We start from the raw sequence: 23,412 nt of genomic DNA, 5'->3' as shown, positions 1-23,412 counted from the left end.
ATCTGATTTATACCCATGGGAACAGATTCTCTTGTATTCACTGAGTTGTAAACAAATGTACTGTGGGCTGATGGGAGGAGACTTTTCGTATTCTCCCACTTTTGTATAAGTATTGATGCCCCACGTTGGACGAGACAGAAAACCTGATAGAACACGGCTTCAGTGTCATCAGCCTTTTGTCATCAGAAGCTTCTGATAATTATTTACCTTTGCAAAGGGACTTCTTCACCAGGATCTCACCATTCAGTTAATTGAACACGCAAAGAGTACAATACTTAATATTGTCTACTCTAACAACCCTTAACCATCCTCTCTGCTTAAATCCCAGATCTCCGCCGTCAGCCTGATTATCGCTCAGGTTGTTAACCTCTCACTTCAAACTGCTAATGTTACACCTACTCTCAAAGTCGCTGTTGTTCGCCCCCTTCTGAAGAAACCCTCCTTGGACCCGGACTACAGGCCTATTTCAAACCTTCCCTTTCTATCTAAAGTACTCGAAAAACAGTTGCCACGCAGCTTCAGGATCATCTAACACAACAACAAATTGCTTGAAAAGCTTCAGTCTGGTTTTCGTGCAGCCCACAGCACAGACAGCCCTGCTCAGGGTGACCAACGATCTTTTGCTTGAAGAATGTGAGTCCAGGCCGCTCCGTGTCAGCTGTGGTGTTCCCCAAGTGTCAGTCCTGGCACCCATGCTTTTCATAATATACATGCTGCACCTTGGTCATATCTTTCCATTGCTACGCCAACGACAAACAACTCTTCATTAAAACTGCCCATAATCCTTGCACAGCCCTGTCAAATCGAGGCTTGGATGAACAGTAACTCCCTTCAATTGAATAGCAATTAAACGGAAGCGCTCCTCATCGGTAAACCTCATCAGATACTTTCCTCAGCTATAATTCAACTTACTTTTGATGGACAGGTCATTCCTCTTTCCTCGACAGCAATAAACCTAGGAGTCCGGCTCGACCCTCACCTGACCTTCAAAGATCACATAAAACACCTGTTGAAAACCTCAGTTTAGCACCTTCACAATATCTCAAGACTCCGTCCCACTTTCTCCCTCCCAACAGCAGAACAACTGGCCCATGCCTTCATTTCCTCTCGGCTGGATTATTGCAATGGGCTCGTCACCGGGCTACCTGGCAAGTCCATCCAGAAGCTGCACTAAATCAAAATGACCGCTGCCAGGGTTCTGAAGAGAGCCAATAAATACCAACACATAACCCCCATTCTCAAATCACTGCACTGGCTCCCTGATCAATTACAAAATTCTGCTACTTATTCATAAATGCATCCATGGATTTGCACCGACCTCCCTTAAAGAACTCATTCACGCTACAATCCGTCACCCTCGGATCTTCAAACACGTACCCAGTACCGGGCTCTCCACCATGGCAGCCGCACCGCAACTCTGGAACAGGTTCCCATCCCAGTTGAGGGCCACCCAGAGCCTGGACTCTTTTCAATTTAGGCCTGAAAACCTTTTTATTTAGAAAGGCCTATGTCATATAATTATGAAAATGATTTTATTTTATTTTTTTCCCTCTCTGTAGCACTTTGAGATTATGTTGATGAAAAGTGCATTACATTAATATTATTGTTTGCACTTAGTGACGAGCTGCTAGTATGGATCCAGCCAGATCTTTATTTAGCTGGATTCCTGACAAGACAATCAATTTGATCAGAATGAGTTTCTTCCTTGACGATCTTTAAACGCATTCTGTTATGTGAGGAAATAAGCATCGTGAAGAGCAGATCTCGTTATGCTATGCAGAGCACAAGGCTTGTTTGATTGACACTACAGACTGACTTTTGCACCTGCAAGAATCCCAGACGAAATACCAAAGATCAGCAAGGATAGCGCTATATAAAACTGCCAAATAGGAATTTAAAAACGAGGAAAAACTCTTTTATCGCTTCCTTAGTTCTGCTGACAGCTGCTATTCTTTTGCTTGAAATGTCATCTGATTTCATTTGGCACGATACAAATGTTGGAGTGATCATTATATCTCAAGACTGAACACAGATAACGAAAATGAGGGGGAAAAACTGAAAAGTCACAGAAAGAAAAACTGAAACTTTATTTGTTTTTATACTTACCAACACTTTTAAATTAAACATAGTACTCACAACTAATATAAATCTGCACAGAGCAAATAAATCAAAAATATTGACGAACTTTGATCACTTTTTTCCCCCAAACTGCAATACACACAAACAGAAGCTGAAAAATAAAAATCTTCTTCTTTTTTTAAACCTCCTGCCACATGGAAAATAAATAAAACGCAAACATTTTGCAACAAGCTACATCGCTCTCCTGTCTACGAGTCGAGAAGGGGAGAAAAAAACCCGGAATAAATAATTGCACATTGCACCCTATTATTGCATTAGTTGCAGTTTGCTTCAGTCATAGACACAAACGTAAATACAGTTTTGCAAACACATAATTTGACATGAATGTTGATGTTACTGAAATCACACTGCCAGCACTTCAACTCAATATTCCTTCTTCGCCATCACGATAGACTTGCGTCTAAATGCAAACAGAAAATCAGACAAAACGAATGCTCTCTGGTCTTTTGTATGAATCTTTGAAAGGTTGCAAAGAATGACAGCTCGTCCTTTGACATTCTATTCAGCCAATAATAGCTGCTGTTACATTGCTCGACTCAACTATCACATCAAACTGTAAGATTATTGCAGAATCGCAACTGGCAACGTATCCTAACAGCCTTTGGTCCGTGTTGACGTCAAAGGCTTGGTTCCGTGTTGGACGTACAGTCGGTCATGTGACTTGGACAGTAACATTCAACAGCTGTTTGTGTACATCAACACACAATTGAGCTTCTCGCAGACTTTGAGCTTTGTTGACCAAATAGCATCCGTACTTCCCGCTCGTTAGCTTGAGTTTACTGATGAATAACCAAACAAACAAAATGTGCGCTTGTCAACTGACTCGCACCAAACAAAACTGAAAAGTTGAAAAAGACATTCAAACCTAAAGCGTCGACTAAACAATGAAAGACATGACACAAATAAACAATCGTGAAAATAGACTGAGTGGTCATGCCCGCCCAGGCACCCGTGGGTCCCCCTTCCCGCCCAGGCACCCGTGGGTCCCCCTTCCCGCCCGGGCACCCGTGGGTCCCCCTTCCCTTCCCTCCCCGCCACCCAACAAACCCCTGAACATTCTTTGGCCTCCAAACACCTTTTGGCTTGGTCCAAACTCTTTTGCTTTGAAGATTCATCCTCTTTCCCTTGTCATTCGCTCTTTAGAACTTCTTCTTCTTCTTCTTTTTTTTTTTTTTAATTTTCATCAAAGCAACAAAGGAAGGGAACCAAAAGCTTTTGGACACAACCCGAGGCCAACTAACCCCTCGCACGTCAGAGGCAGTCCAGAGTAAAGTGTTGAATCGTCTATTGCATGAGCGCCGCGTAGTTGACTCAGAGTCATTAAAGTCCTTGTACAAAACAAATACAGTATGATCATAAACAATCATTTCAATTTGCAGTCCGTGTGCTAGCCACCGACTTTTGTCTAATTTGCTTTCATGCATGATTGTATACGCTAGTAATAGAAGGAGGCTATCGGTCCGGGCAGGGTGGAGCGGCCGGAAAAAAGCTTAAAACATGAGCGGAAAAGAGCAGGAGCACAAAGATAGAACATTTCAAGGTCCACTGAACAGGTTCTGCTCAAATACGCAATACAACACTCAACACATGCAATATAAGCAATAATAGACATAAATATGGGAGATCAAGACAAAATGGGAGGCTCCAGGAGTGATACCATTGGCGAAAAGGGGTCATGTGATGTCATTTGACAAAGATGCAAATTAGGACATAAGTGGAATAGTCCAATATTGTTTTCTAAAGGCTGCGTTTTTCTAAGATATATTATAAAAATTTGGCTACATCCCACCACACTCTGCCGATAGCATCACTGAGCTGTAACAAATGCAAACAACTACTTCTACAAAATGTTCAATCGTTTACTTCTTAAATGTTCTATGACGCAGCACTGACAGAGAAAAAAGCAAAAAGTAACACAAGTTGTCGCTAATAAACATTCAACATGCTTCAACAGTTTTCTAAAACAAAACGAAAAATGGAATCACCAGAGAGTTGTCTTCTTTTTTTTTTTTTTAAACGGCTCTCTGAAATCAAAGTGAGCTCTCGGCCCTCGCTGGTGCGTGTGGCGGACCAGGGCGGCCGGTGCTCAGGGTTTTCGGAGAGCCGGAGCCAGAGTCCGGAGGGCGTCGTCAGTCGTTGGAAGGGGCCAGATGGGAGAGCCAATCGGGGAGCTCAGGATGTGGTCATGGAGGACGGGTCGTTCCACATGGCCGCCACGTCTCGGAACCTGCGCCATCCAAGTGACCGGGTGAGTACGTTTGATTGATCGGGTCTACTGAGCAATGCAGAGTATGGAATAGTCATACACGGCAAACGCGACATTTTACAGCGTGATGGAGACCGACCGGGCCACGCCGACAAAAAGCAGGATCTCGACCAATGACCTCTGACCCAATGGCGTCATGAGACCTATTTTAATGTTCTTAAGCCCTCGATAAATGAATTGTGAAATGAATTAGTTTTTTTACTAAAAAGATCAAAAACCTTAAATATATAATATACAGAAAGCGAAATGAACGAAATATTCAGGCACATAACCTCATTATTAATGTAAATGTAATCATAATCTGTTGGTTTCCCTTGACTTCCAAGTGTAAGGTGATCCACGGTTCCATTCCACGTAATCATGTCCAAAACGTTCTTATGAGTAAGAATCCGGTCCATGTTTTTATTGCGCCATAGACTTGCTTGCATGCTTGCAGTTGAACGTGCTTCTGCCAGCCAAGTGTTCCTAACATGCCAACGACAAGCAGCACTCGGGAAAATAATGTGACGGATGGACTGCAATTAATGACTTCTATGATGAGAAATCCATTGATTTCCTTCACTTCAAAACGACTGTAGGTCGCGAGAGCCCTCGTCATGTTTTGTGTTCCAATTCGAATCCATTCCACTTGAACTTCCTTATTGCTGACAATCCATTCCATGTTTTCCTGCTTGTTTGCTTGCCACTATTAGCGTCCATTGTCTATCACGGCCGAGAAAGGGAGCCATGACGGATATAAGCAAGGACGTTTCTGAAGAAGAAAGTAAGTCTTCATCACTGTCTGCTGGTAGTAACAATTAGTTAGCTTTGGCCACGGACGAGCTAACAGCAGAAAATCCCCTGCTAGATTGTCTGAGGCGGACGCAAGCAAAGCCGGCGTTGTTCGTCAAACAGATCTCTCGTACACAGAAGCATTTGATGATGGAAGTCGGGGGGCTCCAAAATGGAATCTAGCTTGGGGCCATATTTGTGTCCGGGGGCGGCTCTGACCCAAGCCATGGTGGAGGATCTGTGATTTGTTCTTTACTACGCTTTGGCGAAGAGAGAACTGCAATAGTCAAGATGTGAGGAATGATGATTCTAACTTCGAAGGTTAAGGCGTCTTTTTTGGTCATTGGACATTAGTTTGGGAACAGATATTAAAAATAGAAAAAGGACTCGTTGTTTGATTTTAGCCCTATTAAAATACAAACACCAACATTGAAATACAGCTTGATTTGGCTGTCTGGGACTGGTAAGGAAATGTCCAATAGCAGTTTGAGTTTCCATTTTTATTTCAGAAACGAAAATAGGATATAGCGGGAGACACAATTCGAAAAAAACGGCCCGTATTTGTGTTTTGGGTTACCGGAAGCATTTTTCAAACTGGCCAGGAGATGGCGATAGTGTGGCATCCGAATATCGTCTTCTGTACGACCATCTCCAGCCAAAATTCCACACGTGGAGAGAATTTCTGGTACCCGTCTTTTTGTTATGTTTTGGTTTTCTGCCGTTTCCTGTTTCCGATTTCTCCCTTGCAGTCAATTTTGCGTGCTACACTCCTTCCTCTCTCCTTCCTCTCTCCTTCCTCTCCGCTTTCTCCGCCCTCCGGCGTGATTTTTTGTTTTCTTGTTTTTGCCCACGACGTACAACTTTTGGTCGTCGTTGCCTTTTGTTTAAGCAACCGTTTGTCCACGTGTTGTGCGCCTTTTGTTGTTCCACTAAAATTGAGGGACTTTCGCCCTGGCTGGGTCTGCCCTTTTCTTTTGGGGTCCAACAAACAACCCACTGACACTTTTAATGCAAGTATAACAACAACAACAATAATAATAATAATAAACCAACCAAACTCAGACATTGCTTTTAAAATTGTGGTTTAGAAAATCCTGTGTAAAATGCACATTTTCTTTGTCATTGTAAAATTGGAACTGTTCCTAGTCCTTCATGCAAGCAAACAAGTGATCTTAGTGTATTAAGAAAAAGAAGAAATCATGGAGATTGGAGTTGGGGGGGAAAAAGGAGCATTTTTTTGTGCCCATTTTCTGACAAGCTGCAAACCAAAACCCTGCTGCGAGTAAAACCCTGAGTCATTGCCGAGTGATAGTCATGAATGTGTCAGAAATGTTTCCCAAATGACCTCTTATAAGTTTGAAGATGTCACAACTTGAACATTTCTCGACTCCCTATAGTCAAATTATTTTCAATTTTAGAGGCACCACGTCTCTTTCATGAGGTTTTATTTATTACTAATATTACGTTATTTTCTTTCTTTCTTTCTTTTTAGGGTTAGGGTTACAGACATGGACCCTGGTTGGTGGTTATAGAGCACAAAAGGGTATTTGGAGGAAGCCGGAATGTAGCACGTAGCAAGCAGGTTCACCTTGCATTGATGAGGTACTGGGCCAGGCTTATGTTGGCGGGGGTCCCCGTGATGGTGATCTGGCGCTCCGATGACCCTTCCATGGCGTTAGCAATTTTGATCTGTGCCCCAGACATCTGACGGATCTCGTTGATTTTGGTTCCCTGGCGTCCAATTATGCAGCCTATTAGCTGGGAAAAGAATGGGGGCGGGACTTAGAACGGCCAGGGCATGCACCTGTTGGTCTTTCTTTTTTTGTCAGGTTGTAAATAAAACTACGGCATATCCCGAGTGAATTCATTTGCATTTGAATAGTGCTTTATGTGATACTCACATCATTGGGAATGGTGAGTTCATGAGTACTGGCCTGGTTACTGGCATCCAGACCTGCTGCTGACCCCGCCGGGACGGCGAAGAGGAGGACAGGAAGAATACATAACATACCATTGGACATGTTGCTGGAAGTCATTTAAGCAAAGTGCCGCGACGGGCGCCCGAGCATTCGTCAGAACCGCTCGGGGCGGAAAGTCTTTGAGAGACTTGCATCATTTTAAGAAAGGATGCTATGGGGGGACAAAAAACACCTCAACGTCAACAAGAGCAGACCACCAGCAGGCCATGTCCGAGGCAGAGCAAAAGGAGGAAGACGACGAGAAGAAGAAGGAGGAGAAGGAGAAGAAGAGGAAGAGGAAGAAGAAGAAGAAGAAATAAAAAAGTGTCGGAGAAAGAGAATGTGTTGACTTCTTCAGGTACAAGCGAGAGAAGGAGTTTCGGTCAAGAGGGTTGTCGTGTAGGTGGGTACGTACCGGGGAAGGCAGGGGTGGTCTGTCCGAGGGGGGTAAAGGGGGTTTGCTGCATAGCCAACTGGTGGAGCTTGCTCAACTGCTGAGGGGGGGAGGAGGAGGACATCAAAGCTATGAGGTCATCGTTAAAAACACGTTTGTGCACACACGCACGCACAAGCACGCACGCACGCACACAAGCACGCACGCACATTCAGGTCTGTCCGAAAGACTACGAGTCAAGATAGGATCTGAGGAAACACAAAAAGGTGAAGGTAAAGATGATCAAAAAGGGCTTGGCCTGAGTTTGTTGCGGAGCTTCAAGCATCTCAATTGGACTTTTTTCTAACTTGATTACTTCTGAACGACAGCATATTACGGCCACGTATAAATTCAGGGGTTAATATTCCGAAAAAAAAAAAAACTCAAACAAATTTGCCACTTAATAAAGTGCCACATTTGCGAGTTTATAAAGTGATTTGCGAGAGAAAAAAAACTCACGAAAAAAAACACGTAGCGTGCTACTCAGATATTCGTGGCAATAATTTCGGTTGGGTTTTCAAATAAGAAGATACTAATGCCTTTAACCATATCATGTTAAGTATTCGCACTTTGAAGCATCGGGTACGGCCAGCGACAACGTCGCCTCGTTTTGCAAACGTCCGCACCTTGAAGATCAAGCATTTACGTTCATTTGTTAAAATATATATTTACTTGTACATTTGTGTTTCCAGAATTATTATTTACACATTGATACATTTTTTTTTTTTTTCCTACAAGTATCTCATCTCCATCCTGTCTTTTTATTTTATAAACCGTGTCCCGTTAACCACCAACGAATCCTCACGTTAGTCTATAGCTACGCTACGTGTATTTGTCGTAAGAGGTTTTTTTCTCTCGCAAATTTGTTTTTTTCTCAGAATATATATATATATATATATATATATATATATATATATATATATATATATATATATATATATATACGTGGCCCTAATACAAGCTCCTTTTCTTTGTAAAGAGCTGCTGAGCAAGAAGTCCTTATTTTCTCGCAAGGATCCAAATAATGGTGGAAATAAAAGAATGTACTTTCATTTTTACATGATGCAGCAACCAACCTGATCCAGCAGATGGCACTGCGACGATAACGCGCACAGTCGGGGCTTTACTTTTGTCGACGATGCTAGCGTGTCATTGTTCATGCCGGGGCGAGTCTCGTCTCCCGTCTTTGGGACCGCATTGCATCTCTCTCGGCATTCGGGCCGACGCAACTGCTGCACATCTGGCAATTTGGTAGCGCTCACCCTAAAAACGGGTGAATTTTCATTTTCGTGCCAGGGATAGCCGAGTTTAGCATGTTTGGCAATTTCATAGACTCGCTTCTCCTCCCTGGGCATTGTTCGGATTGTTCGGTTTTGACTTGAATTGATTTTGCATTCATAAACAGGTTGTCAATGTCTGTGGTCGTTTGTGTTGAAGGTTGTTTTTTTTTTTTTTTTTTTTGAGATAAGCATCTCAGTGCCAAGAGGCAGTCAACATGTTACGCAGTGCCAATGTTCACGTGGAACGCCTTTGAGCAAACTCAGACAACAAAGTCGATGTAACATGCCGGCGTGCCTGAAAACAGAAGCTGGCGATGCGATTGGCTGCATTGTGAGCGGCAGGCCAAGCCCCCCCCCCCCCTCCCTGAGGTTCAACAGAGAACAGACAGAAGGAAGTCAAGAGTCTTCACAGTCAAACGATAGAGTGGGATTTACATGGCAGATATAAAAGACAGATTCATATTAGCATTGAATATTAACAAAGGAAGAAGGGGAGGTGCTGGTGTGATTGTGAGACAGATGTGGATGCCGTGTGGAGCGCCTGCTTTGGCGAGCACTCACATCTGGATGTGGGATGGCATATTGTCCTTGGATGGTGTAAGCCTGCAAACATGAAACGGAGATCTTGGTTTTTTTCAATTCTGCATCGTTCATTTGCCACAACACTCAGAAAACATCCATTTTGTATTAACTTGCTACTGTTACTGTATGGAGCTTTTCATTTTTCAACAGGTTACCAGAAAAGCATACACTATACTTTTGAATGTTGTCAATCAATCAAATCCAGTTGAATTATATCAATATGGGATGACTGTAACAAGGGGGGGGGGGGGGGGGGGGGGTTATGTGATTGGTCTGTGAATGGCTTGGTGGAGCGGCTCAGCTAAATTTCATCTCACCATTAAAGACAGCAGCTGGAGTGATAACAAGCAATGACACATCTGGTCTGCATGAGCGGGTCGTTTTGCACAGAACCCCAATGAATTAAAACAAATGGAAACGTGGCCTGATGTTAATAATAGTTAACAAAGCAGTGGTTAATAAGGAACACAATATGGATTTGGTTTGGCTGAGCTGACAGTTTTCATCTCTGTTTTGCCATTTGATGTGTTCTTTCTCTGTTCCGACAACACTAAACTCAGTCGAGTCATGAACGTTTAATGTGCTGACTAATATTGGAGCTCTCGAGATTGGTCCAGTATCGAGTCCACTTTTTAAAGGGGAAGGCAACTCCCTATTATTATTATTTTGGACAATAATATGTTCATTGCAGCCCCACTAGTCTAAATGTGGTATTCTGGGTGGAATATGAGTTAAGCGTAAAATCCACCCGTTTTGATCCATCTCAAGGGCGGCCATTTTGCCACTTGCTGTCGACTGAAGATGACATCACAGTTGCGCAGGTAACACCCAATCACGTCTCAGCTTCAGAAAACAGGTGAGCTGTGATTGGTCCTGAGTAACATTGACGTCGTCTTCAGTCAACAGCAAGTGGCAAAATGGCCGCCCCCTGAGATGGTTAAAAATGGCTGTATTTTGCTTCATAACTCATATTGCACAAATGTAATATTCATCAGAATGTCATGTTTAAAAAAAAAATAAAAAAAATAAAATAAGAATGTCATGTTTAGACTCGTGAGGTCACATAGAACATATTATTGTCAAGAAATGTTGGAAGGTTGACTTCCATTTGAAGGGTTTTGGGTCTCATCTCGAAATTGAAAGCATTTTGACTGGTTCTTAAATTGGTCTCAGGACGGACTCGGGTTGTTTCCTCAAGACTGTTCAGGACCAAGACAGAACTACTGTGATCAATGAGACATGCAAAATAGCGGTGCTGGAGTGCCGCATCCCCCGGACACGGAGAGTGGATGAAGACCAACAAGCAAAGTCATCAATAATTAAGTTTGGTTTCCAAAGTTCATTTGCCAAGCGACACGTAAGCGGAATCGTCCAAAACCAACATCAAGGAAATTGCTTTTGATGTAAACGTAATCTTCTTTGAGTTCTACAGTCTTGGTCCTGTCTCACTGTCGATAATGTCTCGGTCTCGGTCTCGGTGTGGTCTTGACTCATTGCGGACCATCAGGCCAAATGGTTTTGAGTTCCTTCATCTTTCAAACCGCTGGTGGTGTCTGAAATGCAGTTGATTGGTTCGTCCATTTTGCCGAGATTCTGTTTCTGTGGCCAATAATGTTACTTGGCAAGTAATTATGAGAAGTCGTACGTCCATTAGTTGCAATCTTTTTGGATGAACCAATGAAAGTCATATTAGATTGGAATGATTCTATTACAATTTTGTTGCGCCCATTCTGTCTTAGGACAGAGTGAAAAAAAAAATTCTGCTGTTTTTGGCGCTCATAAATAATTTGCTGCGCTGGCCCGTCGTCTCCCTGCCAAGTTGATGGGTTTTTTCCAACCCGGAACTGCAGACACACAAATGAAGCCTCAATGACTCCAGTGATGTCTTTTATCGCCAGTTCAGGCTGACGGATAACAGTGAGGAGACATCGGATAGTTTCATGCCAGTGGGGGGGGGGGGGGGGTGAGTGGGGGGGGGGGGGTGGTTGTGTGTACGTGGAGGGAAGCGGGGTTGCTTGAATAAAACCTGGTGCGAAACTAACAGGCAGTGGCTGGTGCTGCAGTAAGAGGCTGAGGTTGGCCGTGGACGCCCCCAGCGGGTCGGCTCTTACCTGGCCACCTGAAAAAATGACAGGGGTGGAGGCAGGCTTGGGGCGGTAGGGGATTGTGGCACCTTTCGGTGGGGACTGAGGAGAGCCGGGGGGGGGGGGGGGAGTGAGAAGTGGACAGAGGGTTAGAGAAGAAGAAAAAGAGCATCGAGTGACACCGAGGGGGGCTGTGCCTGCCTGGGGGGGGGACGACCTGTGACACAAAAGTGCTCTTCACTGTGCACATGCTGACATTGCTTGTCATTCACCTGGAACGTCACTTTCAACTGGATAATGATGACGCCACTCGCTAAAAACAACCCGCAACACTCGAGAGACTTACAGCCGCCGCAAGCGTCCTGGCGTCCGCGTCACGATGGCGAGCCGGACAACCGCTCGTGCAGACAATTCATTGAACATAGAACGCAGACATGTGACTGATATGTGGCGGTCCAAATGTTCGTGGTTCCGTACAGCCACAAATGTGAAGAGCGCAGAATATTGCCGGCAAACGTACCTCCAGCATCACCACACATATCTGCTTGACGCACTGTATGATGGCCTCCGGCGCCCCGGAAATGGTCACCGCCCTCTCGGTTGAGTTGGGCAGCATGTCGCCTGCCACCTGGACTTGCGCGCCGGTGGACTGCACGAAAGAGGCGAGAGAAGGCAAGCGTTGGTTTGTGTTTGCCGGCCGCGACTCGGCTTCTCTTTACGCTACCTCTCGCATCTCTTTGATTTTGGAGCCCCCTTTGCCGATGAGCGAGCCGCACTGGCTGGCCGGGACCACCAGCCTGAGGGTCACGGGGGGTTTGCTGGTGGCAGGACTGTTGCTCATAGAGTTGATGATATCCTGCAATCACATTTTTGGACCCTTTCACAAGGTTCGGCAACGATAAGCACCGGGATACTTTTGGCCGGAAAAAAAGCAGCGTGAAGAGAAACCGTGACAAAAACGTGCGCCGCCACATGCTTTGTAAAAATACATCATCATCATTCAGCAGCAGCAGTTCCAAAGGGGGGCAGACTGGAAATCAAACTTTCATCGTCTGGTTTGTGTTGCTATTCCGTGGTTCGGGTTGTCTTTCAGTAATTACAAATCCCATATAGGACGAACGTGCACTGTGAGTGTGAATGTGGCGCGTCCACAATCCAACCTGGTATGAAAAAAGTCCGTCTTCGCCTTCTTTAGCTTTCTGCTCTTTTCTAAAATAAAACGGGCAGATTGAACTTCCGCGACGGAGTGACGTCACGTAAGCGCACTTGACCCTGCAAACCTCAGGATAAAGGTTTGTCACACCCACAGACATTTGACAAGCTGCCCCCCCGCCCCCCCCCCCCCCCCCCCCGTAAAAGGGAACGGGAACCCAAGTTCCAGCCAAGCGTTGCTGCAGCACTCGTGATTAGACGCACTTCTTATGAGCAAAAAGAAAGAAAAAAAAGCTGACGCTGGTTGGATAATACTGGAGCGGATGGAGTTTATAACCCGCAGCATGACCGGCAACTTGACGCGACTTTGCGATGCTCACTGGCTGCTACGTGGTCTCGACGAGACGGCACGAACGTTGTGGCCGCGCTGTGGCCTAAATGTGCACATTTGTGTTACGACGAACACGACAACATCGTCTCTTAGTCACGTTGTGCTACTTTTTATGCGGTAAAACGTTATGCCACTTTTTCACGTACGGTTGTCACGTGCGTAACAGACGTCTGTCTGGCTCAAATTGGTGCACTTGGGTATGGAAAATCGGTACCAGTACGGCACCGGATCCGACTTAAGCGCGAGTTACCAGACCGAACGAAAACGAACATTTCAGTGCCCGCCTTTTATTGTTGTAACGCCCCCTTTGCACTTCCGCTGTCAACATGCGTGACTTGCTGCGGGCTGCCGTAGAAATCACGGCGCGACGCCGACGCGGAAAGAAAAAGGGTCGAATGTTTGGATTCAGTTTTCACCGAAGAAGGATGACTTTGGGAGCGCAATATGCAACAAGGTGTAGTAAAACTTGGCGATGAATGGAGTCCGTATAAAAGCGGAGCAGGCTGCGGCGTTTATGTGCCGAAAATCCAATCACTTGAGCAGCGGCAGTCGGACTCCGGCACATAAAAGAAAGCAGACCTGCCACTGCCAGTATGTTTGAAACGGCAGATGACGTTGATGACACCGACAGCAGCCTTTCCTCTTCTTCAGGTAAGCGTCATCATTGGACGCCGATCGCAAATCTTGCGTCTTCGTTAACTTCGGTCAGCAAACTTGTCAGCAAACAACACAAACGCGCACGTGGCTCTGCATTCTTGCGCTTGGCGCTCGCTTTCTGCTTGACGTGAAACTCGAAAGTCCTTCATTTCGTGTGTAAAATGTTCACAGGGACACAACAGAAAGGTTCGCTAAAGTTTGTCGTCTCGGTCTCCAATAGACCTCCCGCCTCGGCCTGCGTTTTAAAGGTGCGTTGTGCAGTTGAAAAAGGTCCTATTTCAGCTTTTTCCACATCACGCATGCTCCACCGGTGCCCAGATGAGTATGAAGAGCCCTGAGTTGTACTCTGACTGCACCTATCAGCTTCTATCTTCCCTCTCGAGTAGAGTGTGCAGACGCTCACACTTCACAGTTTCTTTGGGAAGGGAAGGGGCGGAGTTTATCTTACCTGATTTGAAATCATGTCTTCGTTTGTCAACTGTGGCTTTCAGATCGTGCGCATACTCACATGAGCCTGACCGATGCTGCAGTTATGCTTTGGGCCAGAGGTGGCAGTCGCGAGTAGAAAAGTGACAACAACTGCACAAAGATCCTTTAAATAGTTCAAATGCACGACTAAATGTTTAAGGTACTTGTCGACTATCGTTCTCGTGCCTTAGATGGCGTTTACCGCCCGCTGGGGGAATCCTGGTTAGTTTCTTTTCCTCCGCTTAGTAAAATGCTTAACATGTTGTTAAATGTTAAATGTTGTTGTCGTGAGCTGGTAATCAAAATAGGCTACGACTCGTAACCTGAAAAGTCGAATCAATCTACTATTTTTATTTCTGCCTTTCAAGTTACCACAGTGACTCCTTTCACTTTTATTTATAATATTATGTTCAATTGAACCCTGAAAATAAAAGGGTATTGTTCTTGACAAAAAATATGCAGTTTTGTATGATTTAGCTACCGATTTGAGAACCGTTTAAGTACCAGAACCGTTTGAGCGAGTAGCGAGAAGGCACCGGTATCGAATAAAAGCAAAGCATGACCAGTCCTACGGCCATGTCAACTTTCAAGCATATCACAAAAACCTTACATTTCAACATGGTGTTGTTTGGAGAAATGTCCTTTTAAACAGGAAATACTGCTTGATTGAAAAAGACGTTCCGTCACGTTTACACCATTTTGTTCCCACCTCACGAAACGAACGGTGCCAAGGAAGGACATTTTAAGAGTAAATGTTGCTTCTGTGAAAGTGGGAGCGGTTACCTCCTCAAATTTGTAGGCGATCATTGCGAAGGCCTTGAAGATGGCGTCCGTGGGCCCGGTGATGGTGACGATCCGTTCGGGGCAGTTTCCTTCTGAGATGTTGATGCGAGCGCCGCTCTGCGTAGCGGCACAAGCTCATCCAACAGCAAGAAACCACAGCGGCGCCTTGACTTACGAGTGCTCCGCCTTGACTTGCGAGTGCTCCGACGTACAGCTTTGTGGAGTTGTTGATCAATTTTGCTTCATATTGTGAGCCAATTTTGGGTTGAGCTAACTCATAAATCAAGGTACCACCATAGCATTAGGTTTCAAAAGAAGGTGCTTGCATAAAAAGCTCTACTTACGTCTTCACGCATTTTCTTCACTGTCTCCCCTTTCTGGAAGTAAGAAAGTCCATTCAGATGTTATTGCGCAAGCAAAAATATTGCACTGCAAATGTGATCCGATGGCAATTACCTTCCCTATGATGCTCCCGACCTCCTGCAGAGACACAAACAAAGTTAGCTTTTTCCCGGCCTGCGTTCCAATATGTGATCATTCGCGCCCGGGGCATCTTTCGCACCTTGCCGTGCATCAGCAGCCGAATGGTGAGGGTCACATTCAGTCCGCCTTCTGATTGGACCTTGATGGGCTCCATGTCGGATTTGAGAGGAAAGGGGTGTGGTCAAGTCTGAGAGGAGGGGCGTGAGGGTGCGGTAGGCCAATGGGTCACCTGCAAGGAAAACACGGGTGCCATCAGACATGTCGCACAAGCTTGTCTGAAGCTCTTTTGTCAGTCAACCAGAAGCTAAAATAAGAGCGTTTTCTGTTTTCTGCGTGCAATTTGAAGAAAAAAATGTCTTTTGCTGAACATGTTTAAACTAATGTCATAACTTGTTTTGAACTGGTGTAATATGTTAATATGATTTGCCACGGTAAATCAATGTATTTTTTTCCATCATCCTAACTCATTTGTAACATTTGGAAAAGAGACTTCAGCCATGACATTTGCCATCCAATTCTTTTTCTTTCTTTCTTTTTTTCTAATCAAGCTCTGCCTTTTCAGATGCCACTTCAACCTCATCACAGGCTCCAGTTACAAGAGTGACCACAGGAGGGCGCTCTAGACCACAATGCCAAGCACCCAGCCAGAATGAGACAACGCAGTCAAACCACAGGCACGATCTCATGACAGCATTTACCGAAGATAGTTTGTAAAAATGAGTGTTTGTTCTTGTCCAGAGAGGAAAGACGGCTCATTACCGTCTCATTTGTAATGGAAACGTTTGCATTTGACCCGTCATGGGAAATTCAATTCATATATTTGTGTTGCACACACAGAGATCAGGTCAGTCGGAGACCAGCCATTGTTGCTCAAAGGCACGTTCCACAGCGGGAATGGAACTGAAGACTCTCCGTTTCTACAAATGAGCTCCTCTAAGACTAAATTGAAGATGATTTGGATGTTGCGGTGTCAGACTTATTGCTGAGGTTGTCTTTATTATTCCAGCGAGACATCGAGGAGGCATCGCACGTTGAAAATGACGCTCGGTTCGAAAGTGGGAGCAAACCTCCGGAAGCAACTGACCTTGACAACGTCTTCATCCGCCAATCAGACCAAACCACATTTACAGTTTTCATTTCACCTGCTCCAGCTGCGTTTTGCTAATTAGCGGCTTTGTAATCATGCAAAGTCCTGCCGTGCTTTTAATTGCAAGAAATCAAGATGTTCCTTGATTAAAAGCACCGAGTCGCCAGATGTTTGCCAGGAAAAAAGCGCCACTGATGTTGATTGCACTTAATTGCAGGACTCGATGTTGACGTCCGACCTCGGGAAACGGCACCGATGCGATCTGGTGAGCAACGTATTCCCGTTCTGCAATTGTAGCAGTCTTTCATTATTTGGATGAGATTTGCTGAACGATTGCGGCGCAGGATCTCAAAATCGTACCTCGGCTAAGCGATGCCGCATGCGCGGCTGGGTCGGAGGCCGGAGGAGAACCGAGAGAGGAGGGCGGGGGTTCGATGGCCAGCTGTCTCTGCAATCTCCCAGAGGAGACCAGATTACATCAAAACCTTAATCCGGGTTTAAGACTCCATCCAGTGGTGCAGGTCCACACGAGGGGGGGGGGGGGGCGAGCACATCTAAGTGCTGCAAATCGCACTCTGTAAGTTGTTGGATGTCGTTGAGCCCGCGGGTCAGTCCGTGACCTCTTCATGCATTTATGGCTACCGTAAAAATCGTACCTTCAAAGCGCTTCCTCAACTGTGATTAAAACACTGGAAGCTGAATATTCAGGTCAACCCCAAAAATAAAAAATACGCTCACAAACACACGCACGCACGTTTGAATCGGGTTTCGAGCATCCAAGAGAACTAGGTCAAGGCCCGTGAATCATTTGGCCCGTTGGGCCAAAACCTTGCAGCAAATGCTCTTTTGATTTGGAGCTCACATTGGGGAGAATTTGCCCCTTCTTTGATAATTCTACAAGAAAACCTTTGACGAGCATCCACTTGTATTTGCAACTGTCCCCCCCCCGCGCCTGACAGGAAGTTGGGGGGACGGCAGGGAATTCTTCATGACATCTGATGGGGAAAGTGGGTCATACTCGGTGCTGCAGCGCTGCTTGCCTCCTCTATGGCGGCTATTGAATTAATCACGCTTTACGCTCGGCTGGGCAACACAAAATGCACCGTACTCCCCCCCCCCCCCCCCCCCCCCCCGGTTCGCTTTCCTCCCGAATTGGCCTACGTAGGATTGCCACGCACAGAAAAGACTTGCGCATTGCTGTTGAAGAAAGACGATGCCGGGCCTCGTGGCTTGATGTCTTGCCTTCTATTTGTGCTCGTGCAACAATGAGGAGATGCTGCTTTTGATGAGGAGCTGCTGATGTGGAAATGATGCAAAAAGCACCCCCGGGCTCATTTGGGACCCAAAGACCGCCTCTCTTCGTCCGTGCTCGGCGATGTTGCAAAACAAGTCACAACAAGCAGAGGACAAGCCGCGCCGTCCGATCCCGTCCGATCCAAAGCCGCCTGTCATCTGTCTAATCCTCAAATCAAGGGCGGGATCCCGCCATGATGGGAGCAAAGACATCAATGGAAAATCACCGGTGTCCAAACTATGGTCTGTGGGCCATTTGTGGACCGCCGTCCAATTTTAAGCAGCCCAATACATTTGTTGTAGATAGTGTACAGCATTTCTCAATCTGAAAAGAAAAAATGCTAATCACTGACTGTTTTACTGGATTTTGACTGATTTTGTATTTGCTTCAGTTCAGACGCAGCATAAAAGCCTTCTGTATGCTCTAGCACAAAAAAACATACATAAATAAAAAAGTATAAATACTTTTATGGGAGCATGGCAGTATTAAAATGTTTTTTTAAACAAGTAACAACATTTGTCTTCATAACGCTGTCGTGAATGAAGATAATGAGTTTTGACAAGCAAAAACGGTTTCCTTCACTTTTTGCTTTGTGTCAAGTTCCAAATGAACATATGACCTAAACGATTCTAAAAAAAAAAAACTGCTCGGTTTTCAACATTTAGCTCTTGTTTTGGTTCTGAATGTGCAGTAGGGCGACAGATCTTTTGTGCTGGGTTTGCACGGTCCTCTGACTACCCCAAAAACCCCACTTTAAAAAACAACAACAACTCAACCTATAATATGTGCTTTACAGACAGCTACTCAGGTAGCCGTTTTTCTAAAGGTACTGTAATGTATGCAATTGCTTGATTGACTGATTTTGGTGTACTTGATCATTTAAAACCAAACCCCAAAAAAATCAAAGTGCCATTTACATCCTTTGATTTTTCTGTATGCGGCCCTCGGAGGTAAAAGTTTGGACCTCGCAACTCTACTGTAGATTAACGGCTTGTGCATTCAGAGTGCGTTCATGCAAAGAGTTGTTGACCGAAACGCTTGAACACGTAAAAAAACCTTCATGGTTTTATCTGTCACAGATGTTTGCATGGAAGATGAGACACTTCATCATTTGGCCTCGGGCGAACATTGAGCGTGTTCAATGTTTCCTCACATAACGACTGACTGAGGAGGTCTGCGGATGTTTGTGCTCCAATTACGGGTGAACAAAAGGGGGCAAGGGGAGCCCTCTGGCTGACCTCATTGATACATTGCCCCCCCCCCCCCCCTCCACACACAGTATACAAAGGATAATTTAGCATCTTCACATGACGACAATCCGATTTGCATTGAAAGAAGCTTCCTTCAGAATTCCTCTTCACTGGTATTTGTGCAACTCTCGTTTCGTCTTTTGTTACAAGTGCTACGGCAGGAGGAGAGTTGTGTGTGTGTGTGTGGGGGGGGGGGGCATCATCCAATGCTCCAGCACTATGACAGTGCTTTCAAAAGCTGTCAGTCCACATCAACGAGCCAGCATCCCGATAGCTCAGCCTCGATCACGATCAAAAGCTTCCTCAAAGACACGGCAGAGCCAACTTGCAGCGAGTAACGTTCAAAGTATCTCTGAGCGCTCGCCTGCAACGGTGGCGGGGGTTGTCCGCGGCGCTCTGTCGAAGGCTTAACCATACACGCGCACCATGTTGTGCTGTTGGAAAAAGCTGTCGGCCATTTTAGATTTGCCATCATTTGCAATAAGTCAACTAAGTCGCCAGTCCTTTTCGTTTTGAAGCGTGTTGGCGTTCAGGTCGCTTTTTAGGCGTTGAGGTCGCTTTTTAGGCGTTGAGGTCGCTTTTTAGGCGTCACACAAGCGAAGGACATGCTTCCAAATGCTGCTTATGTGCTCTCAAGTGTATTTTGACAGCAAGGAAGCAGCCACATTCATTGGATGGACCGACGGCATTTCAGGCTTAGCCAACATGGCAGCGCTAACATCAATGTGACGATAATTGCAATAACAATCGGCAGTGACCCGCGTGTGCATTTCAGCACGTCGCAGCGGGCGTCCATTCAGCGGCAGATACGTTCGTGCTCAATGAAAGCCATCAGGCTCCAGCGGGATCAAATTGACCATTCAATGAAATGATCTTGGGAAAGACAAAATATTCCCACTCTGCACGGGACTTGGTCGCGATGACAATAAGTTAAGAAACCGTTCACAAGATTTTTTCCGGACGGTAAAATGAGATCAGAAGAGCGGCAGATCATCTCAAATGCGAAATTCATAAATTCGATGCATAAATGCTGATGGCGCTTCTTCGCTTAAGCACGTCAATGATCCAGAATTCTCACAACCATCACTATTTCTAAATGTATACAATGGAATAAATAACAGAAAAAAATGATGAAATGAAAAAAGCAAGCACCAGATTTTGGCCTTTTATGGCCAAACAAAAACACAAAAACGGTTTTACCTTTCTGTCGGCAGGATGATGTCAACGGCTGTCGTCGGTGTCGCTCGATTAAAAATCGCAAAAAGAAAAAGGATCCCCACCCTCTTCTTTTTGCTCTCGCCAGGACGGAGCGCCACCCGATTGGTCGGTGCCAAGCGGTCACGTGAGCGATCGGCGGAACACGTGACCCGTCTCGAAATTCGATGATTGTCATCAACCTCGGCAACGCAAGTTGACTTGTCGTTTGTTTGCTGTTTGGTGTCGAGTGTAAATAGGTTGCATGACGATGCGTGAACTGGACGAGCATCACGCGCCGCCCTATCAAGACCCTTCGACCCCCCCTCGCCCCAACCCCCCTCTGTTTTTGCTGCAACAAAAGGAGGGCATGCGTGCCCACTGAGGCACGAGGGCATCGGCGGGACGTAGCGAGGGTTGAGGTGCTCTCAATCCCAACGCTGGCCTCGGGGAACGTTTGCGTCCCCGTGGGAGGTTCAAGAAGCCAAAATGCGCTGACATGAAACGGAACGGACAAATGTTTCTTTTGAGAGAGTTACGCAACTTTTAGGTCTCAATCTGCCGAACACCTCAAAGGCTTGAGTGAACACATGCGCTGCTGCCATGACATGCAGATCGTCCTCTGCTTTTTAATCCGGCCGGCCATGTGCGTGCGTGTGTGCGTGCGTGCGTGCGTGCGTGCGTGCGTGCGTGCGTGTGGAATTATAGGGTTTGGGAGCCCATCCAGATTTTCCAATCCAGCACAAATCCAGCCCTCATGTCAGATGGACAGTTGCGTCGATCTTAATCTGACATGATTAGGCTTGGACGAAAGCAAATGTTGTTGGATTAGGGCCAATGCAGACAATGAAGAACAGCTTTCACCTCATTGACAGCATGTCTCATAACAGACACGTTGAATTCGCCGATTCATACCTGCAACACACAAATTGTAAATGCACTCGTCCGACTGTAAAATGTCCCAAATGAGCTCTAGATTGAAGAACAACATGTGTGGGGGGTTATGATGGCTTGGTCCACCTTCTCTGCTCTCTACACAAGCCACGTCAGTCAAAAAGTTGCTGATAGTCCAGCCTCGGATTTTTTAGCTCAAATAGACGTAATGGGTGCACCAGGATGTCGTGAAGAGAGACCTTTAACTTTATTGACCCCACCCCGCACACCCTGCCTGCCTGCCAATGGCCTGGAGCAAGGTGATGGGCGGCCCCCATTAGCAAGCAGCCCACCCCGACCGCAACTTGTCCTCAACGCCAGCCTTTAGCCTTTAGCATTTGCGACCGTGTCCTAATGGAGGCAGAAGGGCGTGAAGGACGGGCTGAGGGAAATAGCGGCGGATATCAATCCCAACGATTGGCCTTCGTGCAGGGGAGGTGACGACATTGGCCTGAGTTGACTCAAATGACAAAAGTTACAGAAAAGGGATCCCTTTGAATATTGTCATTATGCTGATCATATCTCGATTGGTCACTAAAATGGTGATGTGGAACGTTCATACCTTTTCGTCTTAAATCACGAAAGCTTTCGGACACACTTTGCTCTGCAATATTGATTTTGCCACAACGAGCACAATCGTGTATCGAATTGACGTCAGAGGCCTGGACTGAAGCCAACTATTGGGCAACAAATGCACAATCACTCACAACATTCAACTTCCTCCGTACCATGTAAATGTAATCTAAGATTTATTTTCCACAGATTGGTAAACATCGGAAGTACGGGTCGAATTGCATTATTCTCCACCGTTAATCATTTCTTCTTAAGTAATAAGATCACAATTTCTTGTGTCAGTAGCAATCAAAATGTTGTCTTTTTATGAGCATGCAATGTCCAATGTTTTCATAAAAGAATTCAATTCAATTGTAAATACATGTTCTTTTGTGTTGACTTTATTCCCAATGGCCGCCATCAGAGCACTCCAGCGCATTTCAACTGGTCCTCTAAAAGCATCCGATGTAAGACAATAGAAATGGCAGCTTCCTAATGGAAACTCGTGCCCTGACCCTTTTTTGCTGCAGCACGTAATGGCTTCACTTTGCCTGCTGGCAAAAAAATCATGTATTGAAACTTCCTTTTTCTTTGCTGATGTTTTTTTTTTTTTTTCTGCATTCATCCTTTGCTCGAGCACGCAAATGTGACAAGTCGCCATGCAAGTGACAGATCTGTGTTTATATTGCACGTCATTGAACAATTGCAATAAATAAACAATACATTTTCCATTAGCTTAGCTTGGCAAGTAACCTTCCCTTTTGGCCTCGTAACAAGTGTTATTAGCCATTAGCCATTAGCCAGTACTGCGGTTAGCTTCATGCTCGGTGAACGACGTTTTGTTATTCGCCATTCGGGTTAGCTTATGCTCAGTCAACGTGCACCCGCGTATTGTACCTGAGAGCGTCTTTACGACATTGCTGCTCATTTGCAATCCAAGGAAGGCAAGACTGTTCTTTTTTTCGGTTTTGTTGGGGTCGGATTTTGTTTATTATGGGTGTGTTTGTTGTTTTTGTCTGTGGTTGTTGTTTGTCATGTGTTGCTCATTTCTCCCATTGTCTCGTTATGTCTGATCACGTCCACCTGTGTGTTTTTTCCTTCCCAGCGTGTCTGACCAATCGGTGCCCTCAGCCTCTTGTGTTCCCAGGTGTGTCTCATTAGTGTCAGTGTATTTAGTTGTGTTTGTCCAGTCTGTGTCGGTCCGTTGTCATTGCCACGTTATCTCAGACAACCAAAAATTTAATTGTGGCAAATTTTGTATGATTTATTCTTTCATTTGTGTTATTTGTAATTTATTTGCATGTGAAAAAGTGATTGTCTTTTCTGTTCATTTTCTGATTGTTAATTTTATAATTGATTATTCGTTTGTGGTTATGTTAATACAAAAATATTTACTCTTCAGAATTTACTGCGAGAATGTTGCGGCACATCCTTCAATAAGAAAGACGATGTACGCTGGCACCATTTGCACGATTATTTGTGTAGTACTACAGCGCCGAGTCGTGCTGTTGAGTCATAATAAATGCGTCATGAGCAAAATCTATTTTCATCAACACAACCCATCAACACGTGGACTCTCCTGGAACAAACCCAATCGGATTTAGTCCCCGGCCGTGGTCGGAGATCTGACACGCAAACATGCAGGGCACATACAA

At 45.3% G+C, this 23,412-nt stretch overlaps 1 protein-coding gene across 5 annotated transcripts; it reads right to left on the bottom strand.

Moving 5' to 3' along the window:
* Positions 1-2,063: 2,063 nt before the first annotated feature.
* LOC147180075 (poly(rC)-binding protein 3-like) lies at positions 2,064-20,554 on the bottom strand. Of its 5 annotated transcripts, none has more exons than XM_086067739.1 (13): positions 20,279-20,552; positions 15,527-15,676; positions 15,421-15,444; positions 15,309-15,341; positions 14,965-15,081; positions 12,238-12,369; positions 12,034-12,162; positions 11,472-11,615; positions 9,409-9,450; positions 7,550-7,628; positions 7,078-7,136; positions 6,765-6,934; positions 2,064-4,366 (listed from the first exon to the last, which is right to left on the bottom strand). In XM_086067739.1, the coding sequence occupies exons 2-13, from the start codon at positions 15,599-15,601 to the stop codon at positions 4,312-4,314; spliced, it is 1,059 nt and encodes a 352-aa protein (XP_085923865.1). In that variant the 5' UTR covers positions 15,602-15,676; positions 20,279-20,552; the 3' UTR covers positions 2,064-4,311. The 5 variants fall into 5 exon arrangements, with proteins under 5 accessions (XP_085923865.1, XP_085923867.1, XP_085923866.1 ...); XM_086067741.1 differs by having other exon boundaries at positions 7,550-7,625; XM_086067740.1 differs by having other exon boundaries at positions 7,078-7,133; positions 20,279-20,551.
* Between the last annotated feature and the right edge of the window lie 2,858 nt (positions 20,555-23,412).

This window comes from Leptonotus elevatus, chromosome 2 (assembly GCF_054856555.1).
Source record: "Leptonotus elevatus isolate MCC_2025b chromosome 2, RoL_Lele_1.0, whole genome shotgun sequence".
Taxonomy (NCBI): domain Eukaryota; kingdom Metazoa; phylum Chordata; class Actinopteri; order Syngnathiformes; family Syngnathidae; genus Leptonotus; species Leptonotus elevatus.
Note: the sequence above shows the minus strand (reverse complement) of the source record. Positions and strands in the feature narration are given on the sequence as shown.